General features: G+C 42.9%; 1 protein-coding gene across 1 annotated transcript in view; it reads right to left on the reverse strand.

Annotated features, from left to right (window-relative positions):
* Nucleotides 1-12,031, reverse strand: part of pias1b (protein inhibitor of activated STAT, 1b) — a 35,146-nt gene that overhangs the window by 13,977 nt on the left and 9,138 nt on the right. Inside the window, exons 6-10 of the mRNA XM_042301996.1 lie at nucleotides 11,969-12,031; nucleotides 5,190-5,295; nucleotides 3,579-3,652; nucleotides 3,243-3,403; nucleotides 2,877-3,007 (exon numbers count right to left, since the gene is read on the reverse strand). The exon at nucleotides 11,969-12,031 is cut by the window's right edge and continues 72 nt beyond it. Coding sequence (XP_042157930.1) covers nucleotides 2,877-3,007; nucleotides 3,243-3,403; nucleotides 3,579-3,652; nucleotides 5,190-5,295; nucleotides 11,969-12,031 — 535 coding nt within the window. The remainder of the gene's footprint in view (nucleotides 1-2,876; nucleotides 3,008-3,242; nucleotides 3,404-3,578; nucleotides 3,653-5,189; nucleotides 5,296-11,968) is intronic.

Here is a 12,031-nt window from a genome sequence, read left to right on the forward strand (position 1 = left end):
GAGAACTGGAAGGAAAGGCAGCCAAAGGAGGTGTTTTCTTTGGGGATGACCAGTGAGATATACCTGCTGGAGCGCGTGCTACGGGTGGGTGTTGCTATGGTGACCAGTGAGGTGAGATAAGGCGTAGCTTTACCTAGCAGAGACTTGTAGATGACCTGGAGCCAGTGGGTTTGGCGACGGATGTGTAGTGAGGGCCAGCCGACTAGAGCATACAGGTCGCAGTGGTGGGTAGTAAGTATATGGGGCTTTGGTGACAAAACGGATGACACTGTGATAGACTGCCTCCAATTTGTTGAGTAGAGTGTTGGAGGCTATTTTGTAAATTACATCGCCGAAGTCAAGGATCGGTAGGATAGTCAGTTTTACGAGGGTATGTTTGGCAGCATGAGTGAAGGAGGCTTTGTTTGCGAAATAGGATGCTGATTCTAGATTTAATTTTGGATTGGAGATGTTTAATGTGAGTCTGGAAGGAGAGTTTACAGTCTAACCAGGCACCTAGGTATTTGTTGTTGTCCACATAAGTCAGAACTGTCCAGAGTAGTGATGCTGGAGGTGCGGGCAGCGAACGGTTGAAGAGCATGCATTTAGTTTTACTTGCATTTAAAAGCAGTTGGAGGCCTCTGAAGGAGAGTTGTATGGCATTGAGGTTAGTTAACACAGTGTTCAAAGAAGGGCCAGAAGTATACAGAAAATGGTGTCGTCTGCGTAGAGGTGGATCAGAGAATCACCAGCAGCAAGAGCGACATCATTGATATATACAGAGAAAAGAGTCGGGCCCGAGAATTGAACCCTGTGGCACCCCCATAGAGAATGCCAGAGGTCAGGACAACAGGCCCTCCTATTTGACACACTGAACTCTGTATGAGAAGTAGTTAGTGAACCAGGTGAGGCAGTCATTGGAGAAGGCAAGGCTGTTGAGTCTGCCGATAAGAATTTGGTGATTGACAGAGTCGAAAGCCTTGGCCAGGTCGATGAAGACAGCTGCACAGTAATATCTCTTATCGATGGCGGTTATGATATCGTTTAGGAACTTGAGCGTGGCTGAGGTGCACCCTTGACCAGCTCTAAAACCAGATTGCACAGCGGAGAAGGTACGGTGGGATTCTAAATGGTCAGTGATCTGTTTATTAAGTTGGCTTTCGAAGACCTTAGAAAGGCAGGGTAGGATGAATATAGGTCTGTAACAGTTTGGGTCTAGAGTGTCTCCCCCTTTGAAGAGGGGGATGTCCGCGGCAGCTTTCCAATCTTTGGGGATCTCAGACGATACGAAAGAGAGGTTGAACAGGCTAGTTATAGGGGTTGCAACAACAGCGGGGGACAATTTTAGAAAGAGGGTCCAGAATGTCAAACCCAGATGATTTGCAGGGGTCCAGGTTTTGCAGCTCTTTCAGAACATCTGCTATCTGGATTTGGGTAAAGGAGAAGCTGGAGAGACTTGGGCGAGTAGCTGCCGGGGGGGCGGAGCTGTTGGCCGAGGTTGGGGTAGCCAGGAGGAAAGTTTGGCCAGCCGTAGAGAAATGCTTGTTGAAATTCTCAATTATGGTGGATTTATCAGTAGTGACAGTGTTACCTAGCTGGGAGGAGGTGCTCTTATTCTCTATTGACTTTACAGTGTCCCAGAACTTTTTGGAGTTAGAGCTACAGGATGCAAATTTCAGTTTGAAAAAGCTGGCCTTTGCTTTCCTGACTGACTGAGTGTATTGGTTCCTGACTTCCCTGAACTTAGGTTAGTATTGTGGAGTAACTACAATGTTGCTGATCCATCCTCGGTTTTCTCCTATCACAGCCATTAAACTCATCAAGGACAACAACCACCCGGGCCACTGCCTGTTCACCCCGCTATCATCCAGAAGGAGAGGTCAGTACAGGTGCATCAAAGCAGGGACCGAGAGACTGAAAAACAGCTTCTATCTCAAGGCCATCAGACTGTTAAATAGCCATCACCAGCTGACCTCCACCCAGTTACTCAACCCTGCACCTTAGAGGCTGCTGCCTTATGTACATAGACATGGAGTCACTGGCCACTTTAATAATGGAACACTGGTCATAATAGTTCCATATTGCTTTACTCATCTCATATGTATATACTGTATTCTATTCTACTGTATTTTAGTCAATGCCTCTCCAACATTGCTTGTCCAAATATTCATATATTTCTTAATTCCATTTTACTTTTAGATGTGTGTGTATTGTTGTGAATTATTAGATATTACTGCACTGTTGGAGATAGGAACACAAGCATTTCACTACACCCAAAATAACATCTGATAAATATGTGTATGTGATAATACATTTTGATTTAAACTGTTTTAAAGTCATCATTGGCCTCATGGTGAAACCCCCGAGCGGTTTCCTTCCTCTCCGGCAACTGAGTTAGGAAGGACACCTGTATCTTTGTAGTGACTGGGTGTATTGATACACCATCCAAAGTGTCATTAATAACGTCACCATGCTCAAAGGGATATTCAGTGTCTGCTTTTATTTTTTTTACCCATCTACCAATGGGTGCCCTTCTTTACAAGGCAGTGGAAAACCTCCCTGGTCTTTGTGGTTGAATCTGTTTGAAATTCACTGCTCGACTGAGGGACCTTACAGATAATTGTATGTGTGGGGTACAGAGATGAGGTAGACATTCAAAAATCATGTTAAACACTATTATTGCACACAGAGTGTGTCCATGACACTTATGTGAGTTGTTAAGATTTTTTTTTAAATGTTTACTCCTGAACTTATTTAGGCTTGCCATAACAAAGGAGTTGAATACTTAATGACTCAAGACATCTCAGCTTTTCATAAATTTTTTTTAAAAAGAATTTGTATAAATGGTGCTACTATGACACTAGAAGGGCTATGAAGCTGGCGGAATCACCACGCACCGTCCTCCCCGTTGAATGAAGCAGACACCTCTGTGACCTCCTTCTTCGACCTCATGGGATACCAGTTCCCGTCCTCTTTAAACTGGATCTCATCACAGTCCTCACAGCTGTTCAGGATCTCCATGAACAACCTGCAGAGAGACAGGCACACACACACACACACACACACACACACACACACACACACACACACACACACACACACACACACACACACACACACACACACACACACACACACACACACACACACACACACACACACACACACACACACACACACACGGGGTTCAGAAATAGTGTGTGATACTGTACTGCAATGCAATACAATGTGTAGCATCCCCAGAGAGGTGAAGCAGAACGAACCCGTCGATGATGAGGTGTTGGTAGGGGGCCTTCTGATCACAGACAGGACACACCCACGTGGGTTTCTTCTCATTCATCTGGATGTAAAGCGTAGCGTCGAAACACTGGAGGTGGGAACACGTCAACGCTCTGCACGGGATCATCAGACGCATCTTCCCCAGCTAGACAGGAAACAGGAAACAGAAGGATGAGTATTGTGCTGTTTGTAGCAGAACTTCTGATTGTGATGTGGTTGTTTTACCTAATCTACCTACTTTTACCCAAGTTGATCACTGATTGATCGATTCTGATTAAGAACATCTGCTAAATAACTCAAATGTAAATGAGTGTACGTACCGGACAGAGTAGAGAGACTCGTAGACTGGTGGTCGCAATCTCACTGTCAGGGTCAGCTGTTAACTTCTCTTTGACTGTGGAGAGAGAGAGAGACAACACAATCTCACTGTCAGGGTCAGCTGTTAACTTCTCTGACTGTGGAGAGAGAGAGACAACACAATCTCACTGTCAGGGTCAGCTGTTAACTTCTCTGACTGTGGAGAGAGAGAGACAACACAATCTCACTGTCAGGGTCTGCTGTTAACTTCTCTGACTGTGGAGAGAGAGAGACAACACAATCTCACTGTCAGCTGTTAACTTCTCTGACTGTGGAGAGAGAGAGACAACACAATCTCACTGTCAGGGTCAGCTGTTAACTTCTCTGACTGTGGAGAGAGAGAGACAACACAATCTCACTGTCAGGGTCTGCTGTTAACTTCTCTGACTGTGGAGAGAGAGAGACAACACAATTTCACTGTCAGCTGTTAACTTCTCTGACTGTGGAGAGAGAGAACACAATCTCACTGTCAGCTGTTAACTTCTCTGACTGTGGAGAGAGAGAGACAACACAATCTCACTGTCAGGGTCTGCTGTTAACTTCTCTGACTGTGGAGAGAGAGAGAGACAACACAATCTCACTGTCAGCTGTTAACTTCTCTGACTGTGGAGAGAGAGACAACACAATCTCACCATCAGCTGTTAACTTATCTGACTGTGGAGAGAGAGAGAGACAACACAATCTCACTGTCAGGGTCAGCTGTTAACTTCTCTGACTGTGGAGAGAGAGAGACAACACAATCTCACTGTCAGGGTCAGCTGTTAACTTCTCTGACTGTGGAGAGAGAGAGACAACACAATCTCACTGTCAGCTGTTAACTTCTCTGACTGTGGAGAGAGAGAGACAACACAATCTCACTGTCAGGGTCAGCTGTTAACTTCTCTGACTGTGGAGAGAGAGAGACAATTTCACTGTCAGCTGTTAACACTGTCAGCAGGGTCAGCTGTTAACTTCTCTGACTGTGGAGAGACTGTGGAGAGAGACACACAATTTCACTGTCAGCTGTTAACTTCTCTGACTGTGGAGAGAGAGAGACAACACAGCTGTTATCTCTGACTGTGGAGGGAGAGACAACACAATCTCACTCAGCTGTTAACTTATCTGACTGTGGAGAGAGAGACAACACAATCTCACTGTCAGGGTCAGCTGTTAACTTATCTGACTGTGGAGAGAGAGACAACACAATCTCACTGTCAGCTGTTAACTTATCTGACTGTGGAGAGAGAGACAACACAATCTCACTGTCAGCTGTTAACTTCTCTGACTGTGGAGAGAGAGAGACAACACAATCTCACTGTCAGGGTCAGCTGTTAACTTATCTGACTGTGGAGAGAGAGACAACACAATCTCACTGTCAGCTGTTAACTTATCTGACTGTAGAGAGAGAGAGACAACACAATCTCACTGTCAGGGTCAGCTGTTAACTTCTCTGACTGTAGAGAGAGACAACACAATCTCACTGTCAGCTGTTAACTTCTCTGACTGTGGAGAGAGAGACAACACAATATCACTGTCACAATCTCACTTGGTTTATGGGACCATGCAGCACCATCTAATATCAGAGAGCCACCTACTGAGAGCTCTGGAGTGGTCTGGGTTGCGGATGCCTTTGGCTCGTAGTCTCTGTAGCAGGGTTGTGGATGTCTGCTGTCTGACCAGGTAGACTGCCATGGAGAAACTCTGAGAGAGGAGACAACAGGAGGGTCACAACGAACCATGATGACTCAACACCATACATGAAAACCATGATTTACCCTTCATACTACTGACTGGGGTTATTTTGGGCATTGAATTGAGAAAAAAATAAATGCTCCCAAATACTCTTGACCACCCGCCAAAATGGTTGGTATGAATGTAGTTCTACCAGCCAAGGCTAAAATATACCCCCTGGTAAAAACCTGTATCTGTGATTTTGATCTGATAGATCATCTGCAGAGATGAACTCACACAAGATTGTACTTTTCTATACCACGTATCGTATGACTATACAAAAATCACCTCATTTTTCTACATATCAAAAATTGGCAAATGGTATACAAACTCTGCCAATGGTATAAATATTTGATTCAACTAAAATATAGAACTCAGATCCACCCCACATTAGCACTGACCCCATTTAGAACTCAGATCCACCCCACATTAGCACTGACCCCATTTAGAACTCAGATCCACCCCACATTAGGACTGACCCCATTTAGAACTCAGATCCACCCCACATTAGGACTGACCCCATTTAGAACTCAGATCCACCCCACATTAGGACTGACCCCATTTAGAACTCAGATCCACCCCACATTAGGACTGACCCCATTTAGAACTCAGATCCACCCCACATTAGGACTGACCCCATTTAGAACTCAGATCCACCCCACATTAGCACTGACCCCATTTAGAACTCAGATCCACCCCATTAGGACTGCCCCCATTAAGTTGACTGGACCATTGTTTGATTGAAAGGTTGTTGGTCGACCAAGATATTTTCCCTTGAGCATATAAAATAATTTATGAGCACTAGTTTTGGCCCAGACCAAGGTAATAGTTGATACAATGTCTCATGTTCATTGCAGACTGGCCATGTGTAGCCACTCTGATTTATAGGATATTTATTTTTAAAATCAGGATATTTTCTACCTGCAGGCTACAATGTTTTTATTTGTTGGCTTTACCTAGGCTATTTTTACATATTGGCAATGGTAATAGAAGTTACTTTTAGATTTGTATCATTTTCCATTTAGATATACAGCGCATTCAGAAAGTATTCAGGCCCTTTGACTTTTTCCATATTTTGTCACGTTGCAGCCTTATTCAAAAATGTATTAAATTGTTTATTTCCCTCATCAATCTGCACACAATAGCCCATAATGACATCACAATACCCCATAATGACATCACAATACCCCATAATGACATCACAATACCCCATAATGACATCACAATACCCCATAATGACATCACAATACCCCATAATGACATCACAATACCCCATAATGACATCACACTACCCCATAATGACATCACAATACCCCATAATGACATCACAATACCCCATAATGACATCACAATACCCCATAATGACATCACACTACCCCATAATGACATCACACTACCCCATAATGACATCACACTACCCCATAATGACATCACACTACCCCATAATGACATCACAATACCCCATAATGACATCACACTACCCCATAATGACATCACACTACCCCATAATGACATCACACTACCCCATAATGACATCACAATACCCCATAATGACATCACAATACCCCATAATGACATCACAATACCCCATAATGACATCACACTACCCCATAATGACATCACACTACCCCATAATGACATCACAATACCCCATAATGACATCACAATACCCCATAATGACATCACAATACCCCATAATGACATCACAATACCCCATAATGACATCACACTACCCCATAATGACATCACACTACCCCATAATGACATCACAATAGCCCATAATGACATCACAATACCCCATAATGACATCACAATACCCCATAATGACATCACAATACCCCATAATGACATCACAATACCCCATAATGACATCACAATTTCCCACTGTGAGTAGAAGCATCCTGCCATAGGCCCTCCCACTCCCATTGTTTCACTAGCAGCCATGATAATGCTGTGGCGTGAATAAAGAAAACTAAGCCATACGTTTGGTCATTGTTTCACTAGCAGCCATGATAATGCTGTGGCGTGAATAAAGAAAACTAAGCCATACGTTTGGTCATTGTCTTTCAGGATCAATGGATGAAACACCGTCAATAAAATTACAGAAAGTATTCACACTTATTCCACATTTTGTTGTGTTATAGCCTGAATTCTAAACAGACTTAAAAATAAATGTTTTTTAAAAGAAGGTCTTACCCATCTACACACAATAGCCCATAAAAACAAAGTGAAAACATGTTTTTAGAAATGTTTTCAAAAGTATAGAAAATGTTAAATAAAATCTAATTTACAGTACATTTACTAATTTACAGTACCAGTAACAGTTTGGACACACCTACTCAGGGTTTTTCTTTATTTTTACTATTTTCTACATTGTAGAAGAATAGTGAAGACATTAAAAACTATGAAATAACACATATGGAATCATGTAGTAACCAAAAAAGTGTAAACAAATAAAAAATATATTATATATTGGAGATTCTTCAAAAGCCACCCTTGCCTGGATGACCGCTTTGCACACACTTGGCATTTTCTCAACCAGCTTCACGAGGTAGTCACCTGGAATGCATTTCAATTAACAGGTGTGCCTTTTTAAAAGTAAATTTGTGGAATTTCTTTCCTTCTGAATGCATTTGAGCCAATCAGTTGTACTGTGATAAGGTAGGGGTGGTATACAGAAGATAGCCCTATTTGGTAAAAGACCAAGTACATATTATGGCAAGAACAGCTCAAATAAGCAAAGAGAAATGACAGTCCATCATTACTTTAAGACATGAAGGTCAGTCAATACGGAACATTTCAAGAACTTTTAAAGTTTCTTTAAGTGCAGACGCAAAAACCATCAAGCGCTACGATGAAACTGGCTCTCATGAGGACCGCCACAGGAAAGGAAGACCCAGAGTTACCTCTGCTGCAGAGGATAAGTTCATTAGAGCTACCAGTCTCAGAAATTACAGCCCAAATAAATGCTTCAGAGTTCAAGTAACAGACACATCTCAAAATCAACTGTTCAGAGGAGACTGAGTGAATCATGCCTTCATGATCAAATTGCTGCAAAGAAACAACTACTAAAGGACACCAATAATAAGAAGAGACTTGCTTGGGCCAAGAAACACGAGCAATGGACATTAGACAGGAGGAATTAGAATTCAAGGCACACTTAACCAGCATGGCAACCACAGCATTCTGCAGCGATACGCCATCACATCTGGTTTGCACTTATCATTTGTTTTTCAACAGGACAATGACCCAACACACCTCCAGGCTGTTTAAGGGCTATTTCACCAAGTAGGAGAGTGATGGAGTGCTGCATCAGATGACCTGGCCTCCACAATCACCCGACCTTAACCCAATTGAGATGGTTTGGGATGAGTTGGACCGCAGAGTGAAGGAAAAACAGCCAACAAGTGCTCAGTATATGTGGGAACTCCTTCAAACGCATTCCAGGCGAAGCTGGTTGAGAGAATACCAAGTGTGTGCAAAGATGTCATCAAGGCAAAGGGTGGCTACTTTGAAGAATCTCAAATATAAAATACATTTTGATTTGTTTAACACTTTTTTGGTTACTACATGTTTCCATATGTGTTATTTCATAGTGTTGATGTCTTCACTATTATTCTACAATGTAGAAAATAGTAAAAATAAAGAAAAACACTGGAATGAGTAGGTGCGCCCAAACTTGACTGGTACTGTAAGTAGTCACACCCCTTTGCTATAACACTCCAAACTGAGCTCAGGTGCATCCAATTTCCTTTGATTCTCCTTGAGATGTCACTACAACTTGATTGAAGTCCACCTGTGGCCAAGTCAATTGTTTGGACATGATTTAGAAAGAAACACACCTGTCTATATAAAGTCCCAGAGTTGACAGCGCATGTCAGAGCACAAACTACAGTATATACCATGAAGTCCAAGGAACTGTCCATGTGGCTCCGAGATAGAATTATGATGAGGCATATATCTGGGAAAGGGTATAAAACTATTCCTAGAGTGTTGAAAGTTTCCAAGAGCACCGTGGTCTCTTCATCATAGGGAAATTGAACAAATATGGAACTACCCAGACTCTGCCTAGAGCTGGCCGTCTGACCAAACTGGGCAACGGGGCAAGAAGGGCCTCGGTCAGGGAGGTGACCGAGAACCCAATGACCACTCTGACAGAACTCCAGATTCCCTTGGCTGAGATGGGAGAACCTGCCAGAAGGACAACAGTCTCTACAGCATTTCACCAATCTGGGCATTATGGGAGAATGGCCAGACGGAAGCCACTCCTGAGAAAAAGGCACATGACAGCATGCCTGGAATTTACAAAAAGGCAGGTGAAAGTCTCACAGCACAAGGCAAATGATTATGTGATCTGATGAGACATTCAATTGAACTCTTTGGCCTGAATGCAGAGAGCTACGTCTGAAGGAAACCAGGCATCACTCGTCTAACACCCCCCCTACTGTGAAGCATGGTGGTGGCAGCATCATGCTATGGGGATGCTTTTCAGCGGCGGGGTCTGGGAGACTGGTAAGAATAGAGGGAACAATGATTAGAGACAGAAGCAAATTCTTGATGAGAACCTGCTTCAGAGTGCAAACAACCTTAGACTGGGGGGCAAAGATTTACGTTCCAACAGGACAATGACCCCAAGCATACAGCTAAAGCAACGCTGGAATGGCTTCAAACAAGAATGGGAAAGTCCTTGAGTGGCCTAGCAAAAGCACAGACTTGAATCCCATTGGAAATCTGTGGAAAGGCTAAGATTGCTGTTCACCAGCACTGACTTAACAGACCTTGAAAAAATCTGCAAGAAATAATGGGAGAAAATCCCCAAATCCAGATGTGCAAAGCTGATACAGACATACCCAAGACGACTCAGAGCTGATACAGACATACCCAAGACGACTCAGAGCTGATACAGACATACCCAAGATGACTCAACGACGATACAGACATACCCAAGACGACACAGAGCTGATACAGACATACCCAAGACGACTCAACGACGATACAGACATACCCAAGATGACTCAACGACGATACAGACATACCCAAGATGACTCAACGACGATACAGACATACCCAAGACGACTCAGAGCTGATACAGACATACCCAAGACGACTCAGAGCTGATACAGACATACCCAAGACGACTCAACGACGATACAGACATACCCAAGACGACTCAGAGCTGATACAGACATACCCAAGACGACTCAGAGCTGATACAGACATACCCAAGACGACTCAAAGCTGATACAGACATACCCAAGACGACTCAGAGCTGATACAGACATACCCAAGACGACTCAGAGCTGATACAGACATACCCAAGACGACTCAACGACGATACAGACATACCCAAGACGACTCAGAGCTGATACAGACATACCCAAGACGACTCAGAGCTGATACAGACATACCCAAGACGACTCAAAGCTGATACAGACATACCCAAGACGACTCAATGCTGTAATCCCTGCCAAAGGTGCTTCTACAAAGTACTGACTCAGGGGTGTGAATAGTTACGCAAATGAGATATTTTTGTATTTCAAATTCAATACATTTGCAAAATGTTCTAAAAACATGTTTGTCATTATAGGGTATTGTGTGTATATGACCGAGAAAAAATCTATCAAAAAGCGATTTTGAATTCAGGCTGTAACAACAAAAGTCATGAATACTTTCTGAAAGCACAAAGTATATTTCACAGTTTGGTATTCAACCAAACTATATATATATATATATATATATATTTTTTTTTTTTTTTTTTTTTTTGTGCAAATTAACAGTTGGTATTCCATGGTCATAAAATATATTGGTAGTAGAAGGGTTGATAGGATAAAATGGAATAGAACATAAAACATGTATTACCCATGATATCTGGAAATGTGTCTTTGGCTTCACAGTGGCAAATACCTAAAACACAACCTATCATGTTCTCATGCCACAGCTCTCCTTCAACAGTCAGTCAATCAGCCAGTCATCTTCAGGGAGGCAAAATTATGGGAACAAAACTGTCCAGGTTTCCAAAAAATCCTTGTTGGAGGATTCTGGATGTCCTGCTTATTTCATTCCCTTTTGATTACATGAATCTCCCGACCAGATTTGTTTATTTGTTTCATTATTTAACCTGGAAATTCTGGGAAAATTAGCGGAACATTCCAACTCTAATCACCCTGCATTCATTACCCTGTCAATCTATTACATCACCCTGCATTCATCACCCTGCACTCATTACCCCGTCAATCTATTACATCACCCTGCATTCATTACCCTGTTAGTCTATTACATCACCCTGCATTCATTACCCTGTCAATCTATTACATCACCCTGCACTCATTACCCTGTCAGTCTATTACATCACCCTGCATTCATTACCCTGTCAGTCTATTACATCACCCTGCATTCATTACCCTGTCAGTCTATTACATCACCCTGCATTCATTACCCTGTCAGTCTATTACATCACCCTGCATATCTATTACATCACCCTGCATTCATTACCCTGTGTATCTATTACATCACCCCCCCATTCATTACCCTGCATATCCATGACATCACCCTCCATTCATTACCCTGTCTTATCCATGACACCACGATGGATTCCTTATCCTGCCTATCTCTGAAGTCCATGACATCACAATAGATTCCTTACCCTGCCTATCTCTGAGGTCCACGACACCACGATAGTGTTGGGTACTGTGGTGGACAGTCTGAC

This window comes from Oncorhynchus tshawytscha, linkage group LG19 (assembly GCF_018296145.1).
Source record: "Oncorhynchus tshawytscha isolate Ot180627B linkage group LG19, Otsh_v2.0, whole genome shotgun sequence".
NCBI lineage: Eukaryota > Metazoa > Chordata > Actinopteri > Salmoniformes > Salmonidae > Oncorhynchus > Oncorhynchus tshawytscha.